This window comes from Magnolia sinica, chromosome 6, assembly GCF_029962835.1.
Source record: "Magnolia sinica isolate HGM2019 chromosome 6, MsV1, whole genome shotgun sequence".
NCBI lineage: Eukaryota > Viridiplantae > Streptophyta > Magnoliopsida > Magnoliales > Magnoliaceae > Magnolia > Magnolia sinica.
In genome coordinates, this window is record NC_080578.1 from 4,518,089 (window position 1) to 4,538,302 (window position 20,214).

The 20,214-nt window shown below is 39.6% G+C and overlaps 1 protein-coding gene and 1 non-coding gene across 2 annotated transcripts; both read left to right on the forward strand.

Moving 5' to 3' along the window:
* The first annotated feature begins 5,794 nt into the window (after window positions 1-5,794).
* On the forward strand, window positions 5,795-12,502 carry LOC131248008 (small ribosomal subunit protein eS6). Its single transcript, XM_058248040.1, has 7 exons — window positions 5,795-5,946; window positions 6,070-6,134; window positions 9,031-9,088; window positions 9,368-9,476; window positions 9,558-9,674; window positions 10,185-10,340; window positions 12,004-12,502. Exons 1-7 carry the CDS (start codon window positions 5,941-5,943, stop codon window positions 12,240-12,242), a joined length of 750 nt encoding a protein of 249 aa, XP_058104023.1. The 5' UTR covers window positions 5,795-5,940; the 3' UTR covers window positions 12,243-12,502.
* Window positions 12,503-19,207: 6,705 nt separating this feature from the next.
* Window positions 19,208-19,281, forward strand: TRNAI-AAU (transfer RNA isoleucine (anticodon AAU)). Its single transcript has one exon. It is a non-coding gene; the product is annotated as a tRNA-Ile (tRNA).
* The last annotated feature ends 933 nt before the right edge of the window (window positions 19,282-20,214 follow it).

Sequence of the window (20,214 nt, forward strand, 5' to 3'; positions counted from 1 at the left end):
GCTGCCGAGCCGTTAGTGGATTGCGTGACATCATCATAATATGGTAGTCTTACCCTAATGCATGTGTTATATCCGCACCATTTTCCAATATCATTTAAGATAATTCTAAAAAAGAAAAGGTAGTCCTGAAGCTTAAGTGGACTAGGCTATGGGAAGTAACAAAGACAATGGCGCCCACCAATGAAACATTCCAAGGACCACCATCATGTTTATTTGATATCCAACCTGTTCATAAAGTGGATGAAGGGACAACATAAATAATGGTTTAATTGAAAACTCGGGGCAACACAAATAACTAATTGATTCAAAACTTCCGTGGCAATTAAGATTTTTTTTTTTTTAATATAGGCATTAAATCCTCACTGCTTCCTGTGATATGGTCCAATTGAGCTTCGGACCTACTCATTTTTAGGGCAATATCCTAAAATGATATTGCATATTATATGAACGGTATGGATATAACATGTACAACTATAGACCCTGATGACATCAACACACCACTGAAGTCAGGGCTGTGTGGCACACCATGCAGTACGCTTCCAGACGAACCCGCCTCAGCCAACATCCCTGAATTTCAGGAGTAACCAATCTGGTTCTAGGCACGGAATTTCGCGAGAGATTTCCAGATTTCATGTTTTTGGCTTAAAAAAAAAAATAAATAATCCAAGTTCCGGTTTGGAATCCATTCCTCTTGCCAGCTCTACTCTGACACAATTGAAGCCCATGAGGCCCACCATGATATGCATATGGCGTCGACTTCATCCGTCAATTTGGCTAGCTCATTCTAAGATACGAGCCCAAAGTAAGGGAACTCTTAAGTTGGCCTTAGAGAAATGATAATGGAAAGGCGCAATGTTGAAGACACTTGGTCCCACAACGATGTTTATATGTCATTGAATGCCTTTTGGTCTTATTTTTTTTCTACTTATAATAGTAATTGGCTTAAAATGCATAATAATTACTTATCTTTGTAATTTTCTATTGAAACCAATGTAATTTGACTATAATGATGGCTGAATTTACAACCTTTTTATGAATCACTTTAAATAAGACAATTTTATAACAAGAAATTATAATGATCATACTTTTCTTTACTTTAAGTACATTTGAATATCAATTTTTTGTGTCGTAATTTCTGTATCAACAAACACCTTTCAAAGATAATAATGACTCATTTACTTATAATTACATAAGAAATTGAAAAAAACCAATGGACCCTTCTTAAGATTTCCAAATGATAAAGGCAAACACATCTATAATACAGATCGAAAATCTTTTTGAGCATGAAGAATGTTTCAACACTGGTGGATTAGCTTCTTAAGATTCCTAAATGATAAAGGGAAACACATATATAATACAGATCCAAAACCTTTTTGTGCATGAAGAATGTTTCAACGTGGTGTATTAACAATCCATATTGTCGCTTGTATGTGGCACGCTTGTGTATTGAATCTCCATACTGTGGGGAAGAACAAATAAACCTGAATTTACCTCATGAGCAGCTACAATCTTATCCACGTTTTCCTCGTTTGCACTTGGAAGGCGAGCCAGTTACAAAGTGCATTAAAGATGCGTGAGTGGGTCAAGAACCATTAGCTGGGATCGGGATCGTCCACAATCGCATGTTTTATATTTGCAGCGTTTAGTCAAGCCCTGCGTGTAAAACAGTCATACGGATGCAGTGAAGATATAAAGGTGGGCCACATGTGATTGACAGTACTTATCAAAGGTGGGCCCTTATATTGGACAGTGGTCATCAAGGTTACGATCCATATGATATATGGTCCACATCAAAGGTGGACCCGCATGATGGATTGTTAACATCAAAGGTGGGATGGAGAGTCCACATTGAAGGTGGCCCCCACATGATGGACGGTCCACATTGAAGGTGGGGCCCGCGTGATGGACGGTCCACATCCAAGGTGGGCCTGCATGATGGATGGTCCAAATTGAAGGTGAGCCTAATATGAGGGACAGTCTGCAACAAAGGTGCCTGCAAGATGGCGGCTTACATAAAAGGCAGGGTTCGCATAATGTACTGTCAACATCGAAAGTGGGCCCACAAGATGGACAGTTCAAATTAAAGATGGGCTCTGCTGGGCCACATTGAAGGCGGACTGAACATGTTGGATGTTCTAAATCAAAGGCTGGCCCTACATGAGGGATGCGTTTACATCAAAAGTAGGCCCACATGATGGATGGTCCACATCAATCCATGATGGATATTTCACATAATATTTCATTATTTTATAAATTATTATTATTATTTTCTAAAATAATGACATTAAGAAAAAAAAATGCATAAAATAGAAAGTCCCGCCCAAACAGACTTAAGATGTATATGCCATTGAGAAGGGACCCAGGCCCACCACAGCTACAAGGCCTAGACCCCTCCGGGAGAAGAGTTGGCTACCTATGATGTTGGTGTCATGAATAGCTACGACAATGCTTCAAACTTGCTTTTGAATGTGGGCGTGTCTATAAATAAAACAAGGACATGAAATCACGTGCTTTTGTCATTGCATGTACTTGAAAATCCCACGTTTTATATATTGTATTTGCTATTACTACTTTTGCGTTTGGATGCATTCCATTGCGATTCTTCAGTTCATTGGCCATGAACTCAGCTCCCACGCCTCACATGCATCACGTGTGGTAACTGTACTAGGCCGACACTCCCACGCTTGCGAGGAGCAGTGCTTACGAGGAGAAAATATTGCTAATTGAAAGTGCATGCTTACATATGTATGCACACAGCTGCTATGCCCATGCCACTTACAATTGTATATCAATCTACACCGTCCAAATCACGTGTCCCCCTGTAGATGGATTACAGCCCAACAGAAAATTTATCGGATGGTCTGTCTATTGAACTTGGACCACTGACATTTTATCATTTTAACCATCCATTTTCTGGCCTCAAAACGGAGAGTTAGAATTATTAACTCGGTGCTTACCGTGGATGAGAAATCCCGAATGGGCCCATTACATCTCGTCGGTGGCAGACATTGATGGCCATACTCTGCCAATGCATTGAATAATCCATTTCCAAATGGTGCTATAAAAAGGCAAGGGAAAATTTATGTGACCTGGCACATTGACATTCCTCTAGAATGGGTCTGCATGGGACTGCAACTTGGTTCAGGTGACTGACCCAACCAAACTCCGATTTGGTTGGGTTGGCTTGTCAAAATCGGGTTGGATTTGGGTTGAAAAACAGCAACCCATTTTGAATTTGGGTTAGGTTCGTGTTGACCAAATTTCATTTTGGGTTAGGTTAGGTTGGGACGAACACAAAAGCCTTTGGGTTGGGCACCTCATGTTGGAATTTGGGTCATGTTGGGCTACAGGTTGAGTCCTCTCGAGGTTAGATTGAGCTCAAGTGGAGACACAAATCATGGGTCTAGATAATCTCATAAACTGAGCTACAACCTATGTTATCAAGACCTTGAACTCTTCATATATTTTCAAGTTTTAAAACAAACCAAATCCAATATACCATAAGCCAATCATAGTCTAAACATAATAGACCTATTGCCTAGTTATAATCTAGAATTAATAGAAGTGCCTAGTGTGTTGAACACTAAGAACTTACTCTTATAGTATACTCACAACCTTATATGAGGGTAGTGCAAGGCACCTACTCGTTGTAGCGTCAGTGGGTGGAAATCTTCCACGCTTACTTGTCATCAGTATTATTATTATTATTATTATTATTTTTCATGAAATGATCATATAATAATAACAACCACAAATATGTCCTACCACTTGATAGATGGTCATATGAAACACTGAGTAACGAGATTCATGGCCTATAACTCTCACCACTCTCACTCGGTCAATAATCATTGTGTACCAATTTAGGATAACTAGAGTTTTTCCTCTTTTCTACCTCATGTTTTGTAAATATTTAAGATATCTTACATATTAATTATGACATTGCAATGTGTTCATCTAAAAATCATTGTCATCATGATCTACAGTTAATATCATTAATATCACTAGATATAATTCATATCATTAATGGATAAAATTCACATTAGTATTCTATAACCGAACTTCAACAAAATACATAGAACATTGCTGCCAACTTGCTGCAACCCTCCTTTATCCAGGACTGACTGGGACCATTGATGAGACTAGAGAACTCACAAACAGAGCCTGCAATAGTCATGTGATAAAAGTTGGAAATATGCCATCCAAAGTGGACAATTGAATAGAATATTGAAATGATTATTGGATTCCTTTTATACTAAAGCATTCATTTTTGTGCAGAAGTTTAGTGCCTTGCCTTTTTGGTACTGTACCAAAATATCATGTGCCATAGTCTACCTTTTCCCACTAAGGTCACGTGTGTAGCACATCCTAGAGGAATGATCACATGTTTTCAACTCATTATTTAGCTTTGGCCCATTAACATGGGCATTTGGTATTTAAATATTAGTGCATGTTGAATGCATGTTGGATATAATTAAAATACAACCACTCCTCAGTCGGTAAAGGTAGGATCTTCCAATCTAAGGGAAGTTTGATGCATGACCCATCCATGGTAAAGCCCATTATATCAACGGCTCCTAATGAGCTATGCATGAGCCACTGGTTTCTTGCAAATGAATTTTAATCACGGTTAATATAGTAGGACTGGCTAAACCCGAATTCACACGAAAAAAAATCCTCTCAAACCTGAATAGAATTCATTACAATAATGAAATTGTTTCCTGCAATGCAATCGATAATACCCAAAATAAGCAAGGCTCTTAACTTAATAGGACCAAACCAGCTTGATGCCTGGCCCACGTAAGAGGCCCAGCTGTTTAGTTCATGGGCCGGACTAGACTATTCATCATTGGTACTGGCGTAGCCTGCCTGAGATCGGGCTTAAAGTTCAATCCCAGGCATGGCCCTTGGGCCAAGTTTAGGGACCCAGGCCCTAGCTGGGCCATTTCTATCTAAATTCTTCGGACCTAGGTTGCTTCTTTTATGAGTGGGTTGGCCTAAATTTTAGGGCAGGAAGCATGAACAATGTGGTCCACCTAATGAATGTTCCAGAACGACCTCATTCCCAATATTGGCACATGTAGCAAATAGCATTTCCCATCCTTTTCCCGAAAATGCTATGTGATTGTCAGGATATTTGGGGGCACGTGTTAGCAAAATACACGTGCAAGATCTAGACCACACATCTAGTCAGGAGCGGTATGATGACCCAAAATCCGGATCCGGCGGCATGCACATGAGAAGCTACTATGCTTGGAAGCAAAGGACCAAGGGTCTAAATACGATACGCACACGTGTGGCACCTAATGAATGTCCCAGATTTGATGTTGATGTTCGAAGCTGGCACGTGTGCCATGAGCTGGGGTCCAGCTTGGTGAATGGTCAGATCGCTTCGGACCACTGGGTCTAGGAGCCCGCGAGGCGTCAGGCCCATGAAGATTGGCCCGGGGAGTCGACTGCTTCTACGGGATACATTGACCTGCTTTTGATTGATCCGGACCGTTGGATAAGAGGTTACCACCTTAGATTGCCAGGTCTCAAAAAATCATACCCATCAAACAAACCATGCCGTCCAGGGAAGGATTTTTTGGCCTTTGGAGGTAGATCCGATCGTTATACAATCGTCCTTTTGGCCTCTAATTACAGAGCTAAGAGCCTCCTAACAAATGAAATTTGGGAATCCAATGCGGGACGCATGCATTCAACGGTCTAGTCTAATCAGAAGCGTGGCATAATTACCAATCTCTTTAAAAAATAAACAAGAGACATTTTTCTAAAATATGGAGGCATTTTAGTAATTTTGTACACAACACCCTGTCCAAAACCCTAGTTCCATGTCCTCTATAACGTAGCTGCTCCGCTTTTCGTATCTCCCTTTCCCTCAAACCCTAACCCTAATTTCCAGAGCGGTTTTGGGAGCGGAGATCTACCTCCCGATCCGCCATGAAGGTTCTCTCTCTGTCAAACGCTAGCTTTCAGTTGATTTTGAAGCCCGTTTTCTGTGTTTCAGCACTGGTTTTTCGCCTCCCTTCTAACATTTCTCTCACCTTTCTTTCGTTCTGTTTCGTGCAGTTCAACATTGCAAATCCGACTACTGGATGTCAGAAGAAGCTGGAAATCGATGACGATCAGAAGCTGTAAGCTCTTCTCAAAATTCGTCATTTTCTTTCTTCCCCTAAATTTTTTGAATGGTTTTGGTAGGGTGCACATGTTAAGAAATGTTGTGTAGGATAAGAAATTTCTGGACTTTGTGACATTTTTACTGCAGCGTAGGATAACATACATTTTCTCTGTTATATATATATATATATATATATATATATATATATATATATATTTGGAGGGATTATGAGCTTAAATATCCGGGCTATCACGTTTCTACAATTAAATGATTCGATAATTGGTGTCTTCATCTGCCGGGGCTATCTGTTGTTGGTTAGGAATTTGGCAAGAACCTTCCCTTACATGTCCTTGTGTTACATCTTGGTTCTCTGAATTCTCTTCACGCTGGACTCACCAACTTGATTGGTGAGATTGCTTATCGTATGTGTGAGTTGATCTACTTGCTCTATGAGATCGTGTATTAATTAGGTTATGCCATTAAGAGATGATGCGGTGTTGAAAATCCCCAATGATCACCTGCTCTGATGCCGAAATGGTGCAACCCAATTATCTAATGAATGAGATCTTGATACCTGAATCGCTAAGTAGTGGACAATATTACACACATAAGAAATATTTGAGTAGAGAGGGTGCAATAACTTTATTAATATTCAAACGTCCATTTGAGCTTTGGATGTGCCCCATTTTTTGGGCTGTGATCTAGAATGATCTGGAAAAGTTGATGGGCGGTGTGGATCTAACGCATAAATCATGGTGGTGACTAGAGAAGTTGCACATGTTAAAAATTGTGTTATGTAGTATGAAATGTATTGGGAAGAGAGAAAATCGGTGTGTTTTGTGAGTTGGAGTCATTGGCGATGACATGGACCAATGAGAAGCAAGGACACTGAACTTCCCTGTGCATTCAACACAGATGATCTACACTCAATAGATTGATTTCAAACCAATCTATAATTTATTAAAGATAAAGACAATCACACCTACAAAGATTTGATCCGAAATAGCACTCTGTTCCTGCCAACAAGATGTTTGGGTGGGCAGAAGCTATCTGGGGCCCATCACGATGTTTGTGAGAAATCCACTCTGCCCATAAGTTTTGCAAGCTCACAATGGGATGGGAACCCAAAAATGAGGCAGATCCAAACCTAAGGTGGATCACACTACAAGAAACAGTGGGGGTTGAACGCTCACCATTGAAAACTTGACATTACCACAAAATTTTTGAACCATATCTTCCACATGATGGCCCTATCTCTTTTTTTTTTTTTTTTGAGAGATATCATGCCCGTCTTTCAAAAATGGTAAATGTGATCCCAGACATTTAGGCCCCAAATCATGTGACAAACAGTCCAAAATCAACATGTTCTGGTCCATGAGGTGGGCTGTGGTCCTACATCAAGAATGTAACTTAGCTAGCTCAGATCCTAAGAGATTTTCCAAACGAACAAAGAAAGTTCCAAACTGGGAGGGATAATTGTTTTGGTAGGCTCTCTGTGTGTGTGTGTGTGCGTGTGTGTGTGTTGGGGGTAGAATGCACCTGGAATGGGTCTGAGGGAAAAGGGAAAAAGAGAAGTGGTACTTTGATGGGAAGAAATAAGGGAAAAGGGAAAAGAGAGTAGTACTTTGATGGGAAGAAATAAGGGAAAAGGAAAAAGAGAGTAGTATGTTGATAGGAAGAAATAAGGGAAAAGGGGAAAGAGAGTAGTATGTTGATAGGAAGAAATAAGGGAAAAGGGCTGATGGGATGGGGGAAGAGAGAAAACAAAACAAGAGAGTGAAGGCTTCAATTTCCCAAGGAAAAATAATGCAAATAGAATCAAATGAAACTAATCAATAAATGAAATTGATGCACCATCCTACAGATAATAGAAGAAAAGCAGAAAAGCTTAAGAGTTCTGTAGCCTCTAAATCACACAATCTCCTCACCAATTCTTCTACTGTAGGAAAACCTCTCAGAAAATTCTTATTTCTAGATCTCATAAGTTGTTCCATACATAAGATCACGAGGCTCTATTTATAAGCTTTACATGAATATGGTTATTGTAGATCTAACTACAACTTGGGACTTCTAAAAGTACAAATAAACCATTAAGGAAGCTAAAATAAGAAAAAAGGGAAATTAATATAAAAGGATTCCATCCATGTGTGCTAAGTGAGACCCCACATGGGCCTATTCTTGCGTACACATGTTGATCGTGCACTTCTGGGATGGTGTGCTAATTGTATTTTTGGATGTGTTCCCTTGGAACTATGAACTGTGATGCTGTAAATGATCTACTATTTACGAGCTGAAATGGACTTGCCATTTTTTCATTGTGGGTATTTCTCTTGGCCATTTTGGCTATTATTTCCATATCTGATCTGGTTAACCATTTTCTGTTTGTATCTAAGCAAAATATGCACTGTGCTGTGCTGTTCCTTTTCTTCTCAGAAATGTTTGTGCATGCAGATTTTCCAATGCTCCAGTGCATTGCATATTTAAGTTGCCACTTTTAGACAACTTTTTTTCCCTTCATAATTCACTTTTCTTTTCATAATTTACTATTTCAACCATTCTCTATGCCATATTTGATAGCAGTACTGCCAACTTCAAGTTGTCGAATTAGCTTGCCTCTGCTTACTCACTTGTCACCATGCACAACATGATGGCTATGGCTCGTAGATTTTATTTACTTTTGTTTTTTTTTTTTTGGTGAATGTTGCAAAAAACTGTTCCTTGCTTCCTTGCAAAATGTTTGTCAGTCTTCCTTGGGTTTGTGACAAACTGGCAATAGAGCGTGTGTTGGTACTTCCATAATCTTGCTAGATATAAATGTACTGGTCACATTAGTTGCCACCTCTGGTATATTATTGTTTATCCTGCGGTTATGGTGATGCCTGTTTTTATGATTACCTAATCTTTTTGAACAGCCGGGCCTTTTTTGACAAGCGGATCTCTCAGGAGGTTAGCGGAGATGCACTGGGTGAGGTATATTTCTTTAAAGCTCTTTATCCTACTGGCAGTCAAATTGGAGTTTGGCACTGTAGTTAAAAATAAGTGGTCTATGAAATCAGTATTAATAAGATACAGAATGTGTGTGTGTGTGTGTGTGTGTGTGTGTGTGTGTGTGTGTGTGTGTCTTAGGTGGTTCTTACCTGGTTTCATTTCAATGGACAAAATTCGGATGTCCTATCTAATAGTTTTATTGCCTATCAGTCACGTCAATTTGTTGGGTTTGAATTGGTTGTCATTTTCATTATTCTACAGGAATTTAAAGGATATGTCTTCAAAATTATGGGAGGATGCGACAAGCAAGGTTTCCCAATGAAACAGGGAGTCTTAACTCCTGGCCGTGTTCGTTTGCTGCTGCACAGAGGTGGCTTTTGTTGGCTATGTTATGTGTTTACTTATTTTGTGGGTAATGCTTCATTATACTAATGGATATATATTCGAGCAGGAACACCTTGCTTCCGAGGCTATGGCAGGCGCAATGGAGAGCGTCGTCGGAAGTCTGTTCGTGGATGCATTGTTAGCCCTGACCTTTCAGTTTTGAACTTGGTTATTGTAAAAAAGGGTAATCTCCTTTATCTACTTGTTGTTTCTAATGCTATCACACTTAGTTTCATCAGTGTACAGGACCTTAGTTGCATGATCCTTCTAACTAGATGCTGCTCCCACTTCGGATTATGCTTGAGACCCACATTTCTACTCCTGCTTCGTAGCTGTTTATATTTGCTAATATTTTGGATCTGACGCTTCCCCATGCCCACAGCTGAATCTGCTTCCATGTTGCTTGCTTTTCATGCAACTATATACACCCAACTCTGTAGTTGCAATTATCAGCAAGATGAAAAAATAATTCAAAAGTTGCTGTTGCAATGGTCAATGATCAGTGTTTTTGTCATGATCTACGCCGATATATATATTTTTCCAGTGATTGTGGCTGAGATATAAGTAGCTCGCTTTTCTCAGATTGTTTGGAGTGTGCCATCCCAGCTGTGTTCTCGCATTTAAGTGCATTGATTTTTGTATAGTGTAGTTCTCAGATTGTTCAGTAATATCATGTAGTGCTTTGTGCGAACAGGGGAAAGCGATCTGCCTGGTTTAACAGACATAGAAAAGCCAAGAATGAGAGGTCCAAAGAGGGCCTCAAAGATCCGCAAGCTATTCAACCTTTCTAAAGAGGATGATGTGCGCAAGTATGTCAACACATACAGGCGAACATTTACAACGAAGGCTGGTATGTACTACTTTATGGACATTTACTCTTTCCTTCCAAGTCATATCTACACCTTTTCCATTTTGTTTTCCCTTCTACTCTCTTTTTGTAATCATAAACTTTTGATAATTTAGGTAAAGCATGAATATGAATATAATCTGTGATTGTCTACATTCATTGATACAGTAATAACAAATGGATGCATGCAAGGACTTGAACATCATTGTTTTTGTGCATGCTTGTACCCATTCGCACTTTATATATCGTACATATGAGCTGGTACCCATTCGCACATATATCGTTGCATGGATGTTCATTTGCATTGTGAGCTCATACATATGTTGACCTTCGTTAGTACATGTGACTTCGAATTTAAATATAGCATCTGCACTGTGAAGGGGAGGCAACTGTTTTGACTTGAATTGCAGTCCAGAAGCTTATTTGCCATGCTTCCCACTATGGGGGTTATGATTTTTGTGAAAGAAACTATAGGGTCCTGATTCATCAGGATCTATATAGCTTCCTTCTGTGTAGCCACCTGTGAATATGAAAAAGTTTTTGCCGATCTAGACAATTAAGCTGTGGGCCATGGGGCGATGTATGAAATACCTTCTGGGTTGAAATATCCAAACCCTTGTCCGTGGCCTACAAATAGGTACTTAAAGAAAAAAGAACAAAGAAAGAAGCACAACAGTCTCTGGAATAAATGTATAGACTGGGGCAAACTGGCCCACTATTGATGTCCTGATGCATCAGGATCATATAGTTTCTCCTTTCTGAATTCTTTCCCAAATAGTTGAAGAACATGCCAGTTTTAAGTTCTCATTATTTTCTCTCTTTTGATTGTGCCACCGTAATATTAGTAATGGGATATGTTTTTAATGAAATTTGTAGGTTCCCCCTTCTGTGTTTTACATTTCACTCATTAGAAATGCTCCAGTGCTCCTTGTGTCTGTTCACTTGGATAATAAATCGGTCGATCTGAACTGTCCGATTAGTCCAGAGAAGATTCCATGGTTTATGATGCAAAAATCACACTACCTAACGATCTAATATATCCTTGATTTGGCCTTACCATCCATTTTCCAAGACATGATGGGTTGGTTAAAATTTCTGAACAAAAGTGATTCTTTAAAAAACTCCACGATGGATCAATTTGGTTAGTTGATCTATTTTTGTGTGAATGATCTTGGCTGTCGATATTAAAGGCCATTGATCAAATGGTTAATATTTGTCAGATCAGTGTGGTATTTGAATGGTTCATGAAATGTGCGCTGGACCTAAAGAACAGTCTGGATCAATTGATTGGACTGTCCCAATACAAGTAGGAACACTACTACTTAAAAGGGCTCTGAGATAACTGGATTATTTCTCTATGTTACTTGTCATTTTCCTCTGTTGTCGTTGGGTTTCCTCTATTGTTGCACACCTTTTGTTGGTCGTCTCTTAGCTTTTCCGATGCATCTTTGATTCAAAGGATCTGTTATACTTTTGGGTGCCTTGGTTAGATGTTGTAGCCTTTGCATTGACGTGTTATTTCTCTGTTTTTCTATAATTTGGTTGACCTCTTTTTTTTAATCTATGATTTACATATGCATTTTTATTCATTCTGGCCTGTATGAGCATGAAAGATATCAGCTAGAACAGTGTCTTCAAACCATTGGGTGTCGATTGTCATTGGCAGGGAAGAAGTGCAGCAAGGCTCCCAAGATACAGCGGCTTGTGACCCCATTGACGTTGCAGAGGAAGCGCGGCAGAATCGCTGAGAAGAAGAAGAGGATCGCAAAGGCCAAATCGGAAGCTGCTGAGTATCAGAAGCTGCTTGCCACCAGGCTGAAGGAGCAGCGTGACAAAAGAAGCGAAAGCTTGGCCAAGAAGAGATCCCGTCTCTCTGCTGCTTCAAAACCATCAGTGGCAGCTTGAGTGGGGATGTTCGGTTGTGTTGACGTGGACGTTGCTCCCGTCCAAATCATGAATTAGAGATTTTATTTACTGCAACACAATATCATTACTGGTTGATCTGTTTTCAGTTTTGACTGCTTTTGTTTAGATGAATATGTTAACAATGACTGCAATTGTCATCTGCGTATTTGGTTTTCCTCTTACCTATTTTGGAATATGCTTGAATTTTATAGTGTCTTTGCTCTGAATGTGGCGATTAGAATTTTTTTTTTTGGAGGTGATTTGATTGTGTTTTGGCCATCTATATTTAATCTTTTTCAAAATTTAGGCTGGTTTTGATGCGCACATGAGATGTAACCCTGAAAATTGCAGTAGCATTCTTGAGAGTGAAGTTGATTTCCACTTTAATTAGACTGATAAATGCAGTTCAGTTGGCTATATATATCCTCTAAATGAGCCCTCTACTTTTTCAATTGCTTCATCAGTGCTTGGGGATGTAGTTGGAAATGCAATGTCTGGAATGGGCATTGGTACAAATTGCTGTCGTGTGCTGCGTACTGCAATCAGCCCACTTCCCTCTCGGACTCTACTTGATGGTTTTCACTTTTATCAACTGGCAATGCCGTTTATGCACTTTTGGAGCATAAGCCAATTTAAATATGCTAATTAGCAATTTTTGTTTAGCATGAAAGATTGTCAGTGATCTTTCTAAATTGGCTGTAGGCGCTGCATATAAAGTGGGTTGATTGTGCGGGTTCTGTTCTTTGTTATTTACGGTGAATTTTGATCATGTTTCCAGTGGAAGTGTCCGGTGACAGACGGGCCATATTCCTTGGATCATGTTTCCCCGTGAATTTTGAAAGGAAATTCGACCATATTGTATCTGGTAGTGATTGTTGGGCAATTAGGACGCCACCCAAAAGTATGTTCTACTTGCAACCCAAAAATATGTTTTATCTTGGAATCCAAAAATTCTGTCCAACGAAAACTTCGGTGGGCCACATCCTAGGAAAAAGTTGGGACAGGAGGCTCCCATTAGTTGTGCACGACCCTCGTGTTTACATGCCATCCAATCCATTCATCTGATGTGCTCGTTACAGTGAAAAAGTTGGCCATCCAATCCATTCATCTGATGTGCTCGTTACAATGAAAGAGTAAACCCAAAAAATGTATTTGAAAACTCAGGTGGGCCATAGCAGGCGAATTTAGAGGTTTCTAGGTACACCTGAGTGTTGGGATAAAGGCACAGTTAGGGAATGACTGTGATTGATAGTGGGAAAAAAAATTAGATAGGGCGTATCATCATAATCCTTATTGTCATAATCGAAGCTGGGTGTGGTTTTTAATGGTTGATCGGTAGTCTTATCATGCCTCACCAACACCAGCCATGGGTGTTCCTCTTTTGCCCAGGGACTCCTTTCATGCGCCAAAACTCCCAACCAGCATTTACCCCATCAAAACAGGCAGGCCATCGCAATGTGGCACTGGCCAGACGAATTGCTGGGGATTACCCTATGCTAGTTGTTGAGTAATCTGAGGCATGGCACGTGTATGATGAAGGCCATCTGTCAGTTGGTTTAGATCAGTCCATTCATCAGGTGGGATACAAATTAGATAAATGGACAGTTAGATATGAATGACCAGAGGTCCATGTTTAATGCACACGTGGCCTACTTGATGAATAAACGGACCTGATTGTCTGGTTAGGCAGATATACGCAAGTTGATGAATAGCCCAGATTTTGCACAGGCCTTACTGGTACATGCGCCATGAAGACCGTTCAATAGGCCATGTTTTGGGCGGGCCATATCAGCATCTAGGACCAGTTCTAGTTAAGGAGGTGTCAACTTCAACAAGGAGTGCTGCCTGTAACAGCTAGATTGGATCTGGCCATTTGTCTGCTGGGGCTGGTATTCTGGTCTGACCCACCTCCACCTGACTACGAATCAGACCCAAGCTAAAGTTGGGCCAAAAAGCCTGATGTACTAGACGCCCCACACCGCCAACCCTATTCATCCAAGCTCTATCTAATCTTTAAAAAAAAAAAAGAAAAGAAAAGAAAAGAAAAAGATTTTCATTATTAAGTGACCTATTAGCTCAGTTGATTAGAGCCTCATTTAGCGGAATTTTCATTATTGAGTGGCATATTAGCTCATTTGATTAGAGCATCGTTTTACTCCCTAATAACACGAAGTCAATAGCTTCATTCTTCTTTGCAGGTTCATTCAATTAGATAAAACATAGATAGTCACACATAACATGCATCCGCACATGGCAATCTTAAATGTGATCTACCAAACACCATTGCCAAACACTTTTTTATTTTTTTAGTTTTATAGCATTGTTTTAAGTTCAAAACACAGACAAATCCATAACTACAACTAATCAACAGCTTACAAAGTATCCCAAACTTGTAGAATTTTAAGCCACAGTCACATTTGCTTTCTTCTCAGTAAAGATACTTTGTGACGACTTCTGCGACCATCGCCAATAAATCGATACTGACCAGAGATTCATTGGCAACAAATGCTTCTTCAATTTCATACTGAATGGTCGCATCAATTCCTTTCTCTACGATCTCGAAGCAGATTCCATGGTGGCGGAAACCGATATCCAGAAAACCGCCTTCGATCACTTGGGCCTCCTTCACACGGTTCTCATTGTCTATCTTCGTGAATCTCTCTCTGTAAGATCTCGGTCCCAGCATTCCTACGCAAGCATAATCACAATTTTAATGGTGTCACTATCAGATCTAAAAATATTTCTATCTAATGGTGTGCGAATGTGGACATCAGTGATCATCGTCTGTTTGTGGCCGTCTAGATTAAGGGTCCTGATCACTGAATAATGGCCCAACCTACATAAGTCAATGGTCAATAAAAAATTAGCATAAATGATCTTTTTCTTAGCTAGCTAACAAAACATTGAAGATTTACTACACATGACAATGGTAACAAAATGAAAGATCCAAGCTGCTCATCAGGTGGGCCTCGAGCCACTGGGTCTATTCCGTGGAGTGCACTCAAGGGACGGTTCTATCTTTTAGATGGGCCTGGTCTGATTACTTATCAGGCTTTCAAAGCTCATGCCCAAGCCCAGAAATTGGGGCTTTAGCCTCAACCCAGGTACATGGTCCATAGAGCCCACATGCAGAGATGGTCAGATGATGGGAAATGTCCAAGATGCCATTAGGGGCTGGGTATGAACCTATGATCACACCATCAAAGGATGATCCTGACCGTTGATTAGTGAAATTAAAGGTGAATCAAATGGTTCCACATTTGTTGGTAAATATGGACAGTCAGATTTGTCCATCAGGCAGGAGTTATGGTTATGGCCTAGCACGAAACTCCCATGATGAAATGGACAGCAGCTATCATCTGTTCATCTACGAATGTTGGCATGATCACCCCGCGTCCTGATGCTGGCAAGACGAACTTTTCATGCGGTCTAGCAGCACTTAGAAACTGGACACGAAATCAAGGGCCCAAACCACACGCAAGCATAGAAATCACCAGGAAGCGCACACCAAAGAGTCGATGTATCCAATCCAACGGTTCAGATAACGTGACAAATCAATACGGTGCATTAGATCATGGGCAGAAGTGGATATCATATGAGGGAAAAAAAAGGACACACCTGAAGGGAACGTAAGCTGAAAAACCGTACCAACCCATCACCTTCTATGAGTTGGACCTACACGACGACGTTGGAGAGCCGTTCACGGACGAGGCGTGCGAGTTCGAGCGTGCTGTAGATCTGCCAGGCTTCGCTGGCTTGCACGCCTACATCCAACTCGTGTGAAAGTTGCCCGTGCATTTCTCTTATCCGTCTTTGGTGATGGTGAAAATACAAAAGCTCTTGCTTTGGCGTTTGACGTGGGCATTTACAGGAGAGCTTATAGGGTTGTTAATACTCCGCCTGCGTATGACACTTGATACTCATGCCCTCAGAAATTGGACACGTGTCACAAATTTACAAACAATAAACTGACGAAAGTGTCAAAGTCGATGTCGCTGCAGCGAGTGGGATATACCTTGTCCTTTTGCTTTTATCGCTACAGCAAAATAAATTGGCTGTGGACTTGGGGCTTGTTTGTTAAAAAGTCTGAATCTGAATTCCGAATATTTCTTTGGTAACTGCATAAAAATTTTCTGAGTACCAAATCAATTTGTTAATTAATTTAAAACATTTGAGCCTTTCTCTTGTTGGAAGATGTGGATGGGATCCCATGATGTATGCGTCTCATATCTACATTGTTTATCGGTTTTGAAAACTTATGGTAGGGTATGATTCAAAAATGAAACAAATCTATATTTAAGGTGGAACATAATATAGGAAATTGTGATAATTGATCATTAAAAACTTCTCATGAGCCATAAAAGTTTTGGATCAAGCTGATATTTGTGCCGTCTCTTCATCTATGTCATAAATCTGTTTTTCCACATCATTTTATGACATTATTCAAAAAATGAAACAATCCAATTACTAAGTGGACCATACCGAAGGAAACATTATTGATTTACCATTAATAGCCACAAAAGTTTTGTCAAGCTGATGTTTGATTTTTTCCCTTCATCTGAGCTTATGTGACTTTATCAGCAGATTGGATGGTAAATAAGTACTACCGAAATTAAGGTGCGTCTTAAGAAGCTTTTAATGGTAGAACAGTCAATCACCACAGTTTCTTATAGTAAAGTCCACGGGATAATTAGATCTGCTTCATTTTTAGGATAATGCGTAAAATGATTCAGAAAAATAGATGGACAACGTGGATACATGCATCAAGGTGGGCCCTATGATAACTCCACGGTGAGGGCCCCATCTACTTGGGTCAGGCCGGGGTCTCACCTAATCTGCTCTGGTCTGGATGATCTGGTCAGGGGCTCTGTGGGTCTACTGTGATGTATACGTTTTATCCACAGGGTTCATCTATTTTTCCATTCTAATTTAATGCATAAGATAAAAATGACGCAAATCTAAGGTTCAACTGGGCTACACCACTGGAAACAGTGTAAATTGGGTGGCTATGGTTGGAAACTTTTTGGCCCCATAAAAGGCTCTGATCAAACCCATATTTGTGTTTTCCTTTTGTCCAGGTCTGTGTAACCTAATCAACAAGTTGAATAGTAAATAAACATTACAGTGGGCAGTTGGAAGTTTTTAATGGTGAGTGTTTAATCAACACTATTTTCTTGTGGTGTGGTCCACTTGAGATTTAGATCTTTCAATTTTTTGATCTCATGCACTAAAATGATCTTGAAAAATGGATGGACGGTTTTGATATAATATATGTTATGGTGGGCCCATATAAAATGGTGACATTAGGTCGGTGCTGTGTGGCACACCATGCAATCCACTTCCCCGCTGCTCATCGGTCGCGGATTTCCTACTAAAGCCTCTCCCCGAACTTCTGCGCTTGGAAGCTTAGGTGGGACCCACTGTGATGTTTGTAGAAAATCTATTCCGTTCATTCATTTTGAAAGCTCATTTTAAAATAAGAAACAAAAAAATCGAACTGGATCCAAAACTACAGTGGGCCACACTACCGGAAAGAGTGAGAATTGGGCGTCTACTATTAAAACCTCTCATATAAAATAAGCTTATATTTGTGTTTTCCCTTCATCCAGGTTTGCGTGGCTTTATGAAAGGTTAGATGGCAAATAAACCTTACAGTGAACTTATAGAAGGTTTTAACGATAGTCGTTCAATTTCCACTGCTTTATGTGGTGTGGTTCACTTGAGCTCTGGATGTGCCCAATTTTTTGGAGTCATGTTCTAAAATGATCTGTAAAAGTTGATGGATGGTGTGGATCTAACACAAATCACAATGGCCCCAGAGAAATTCCATATTCACCGAGAAGTCAAACCTCTTTTACATAAAAAAAAAATAAAATAAAAAATAAAAAAATTATGGAGCGCTAACTACACTTAGGACCGAAGACTAAAAATCAAGCGAACCCAGAACTCATGTGGGCCACACCACGCTAAACAGCGGGGATTGAACAACCACAATCTGAAACTTTTTGGGGCCCACAGAAGTTTCTCATCAGGATAATATCTATGCCTACAGTTTATCCGAGTGGTAATACTAACTAACGGTTTGATAACATCAATGGTAGGCTCCAACAAGTTTCAACGGTGGACGTTTCCGTTCCCACTGTTTTATGTGCTGTGGCCCACGTGTGTTTATGATCTGCCTGATTTTTAGTTTACCGTCCTATGTGATCTTGAAAAACTGATAAACGGAGTGGATTTGTCAAGGGTATCTCTGTGGCCCCACACAGCAATCCGCGTCCGTATTGAGCTGTGATGAAGTGATCATCATAAGGGAATATTGGAAGCGGCAATGACGCAGGGCTCAAAACCCCTGTCAACCACACAAACACCTCCAAATAAACAAACGGCCCACCTGATGGTTGGATCTGCCTGATGTACAGAGTGTCCAATTTTCATACCGGGTAGACTTTGATGGATGGTTTGGATGCCTCACATGTATTATGTTAGGCCGTCACATGCGAACTAATTGTATTAATAACTAGTTGGTATTATACGTTATCATGTATTGTTTAAAAGCCTAGATATTTGTATATAACAAAAAATTATAATATAATTTGCCGTCTGATATTTTTGTAAGATTCCCTTTAACGTATATTTTTTGTTATATAAATATCTAGGCTTTTAAATAATAGATGAGAACGTATGTACAAAAGCCTAAAAACGTGCAAATGGCAAATGCGTGGCACACTGACGATAAATACCTGTTGGCCCACTTTGTATAAGATTTTAACCACTAATATACGCAGATGGATAATCCTAGCTAGCCATCTGATTGGTGGATGGTGCATGGATGGCTAATAACAAAACGGTGCACTGATATTCAACCGGCCAATTTCGCATTGAATGGTTAGGATTGTTTGGTCATCAACCTTGCAAGTGAGTCTTGAAAGTTACAATATAAATTAACGGAGGTCTTATAAATATCTGGCCTATTAGCTCAGTTGGTTAGAGCGTCGTGCTAATAACGCGAAGGTCGCAGATTCGAGACCTGCATGGGCCACTTTTTTTTATTTTAATTCATAAAATATTATTTTTTATTTTTAGAAAACCTGGGCTATTTTATTTGTTTTAATGTATTATATCATTTATAAAATATCATTTTTTATTTTTAGAAAACATGGGAATGCAAATGTTGTTTTCCATTTATTAAATTTTTTTTTTTTTTCTTTCATTTCTGAATATGTCCATTGGTTAAACAAACTTTTCAGGAAGACTTTACTTGACAATCGAAAGAGGCACGTGTGGCATTGAAAATGGATTATTGCAGGTATTTGGCACAATGAGACAGCCGAGGCACTCGAAGATGAACAGTTGGCATATATATATATATTGCACGTGTGGAAGTATGACTCGATCGGAGATGGACAACAATACATGTGGGATGCCTACATTTGCATTGGATACTGGCACAGTGGCACACGTGGCAAAGGGAGCTTGCAAATGATGGCACGGGTGCAGAGCTTTAAGAAGAATAGTGGCATAGAGCTTTAAGAAGGACAGTGGCATATTGGCACTTTTGGACATTAAAACATGGGTGAGGTTTGAAGATGGATAGTGATACATGCGGGAATCTTGGAAATTGTGGCGCATGTGGCTAACATGTGGCGTTTTGTATTTTATACAGAGGTTATTTTCTATTATTATTTTTTTAACTGCATTGAATATTACAACAATATTTTTAGGTTTAAAGGAGAAATGGTTTTTTTACATGAAATCTTGATGAACTCAATCCAAGAACTTAATTGGTTAAAGATAACTAAAAATAAAAATAAAATCTAATCCATTAGATGAGCAGATTAATTATGGTTTGAAAGTGGTGCCAAGGTGTTCTTATAAGCTGGTTTATTTCTTTATTGTGAGATTGGAATTTCAGATATGTTGTCTATATTTATGCCTATATTGTAGTTAAATTCATTATCGTTGGATGATATAC

Bases quoted from the DNA above. Each gene is read 5' to 3' on its own strand.
- LOC131248008 (XM_058248040.1), top strand. The intron at 9,089-9,367 runs GTATATTTCTTT...ATTATTCTACAG, and splicing joins GCGGAGATGCACTGGGTGAG to GAATTTAAAGGATATGTCTT. The intron at 9,675-10,184 runs GTAATCTCCTTT...TTGTGCGAACAG, and splicing joins CTTGGTTATTGTAAAAAAGG to GGGAAAGCGATCTGCCTGGT.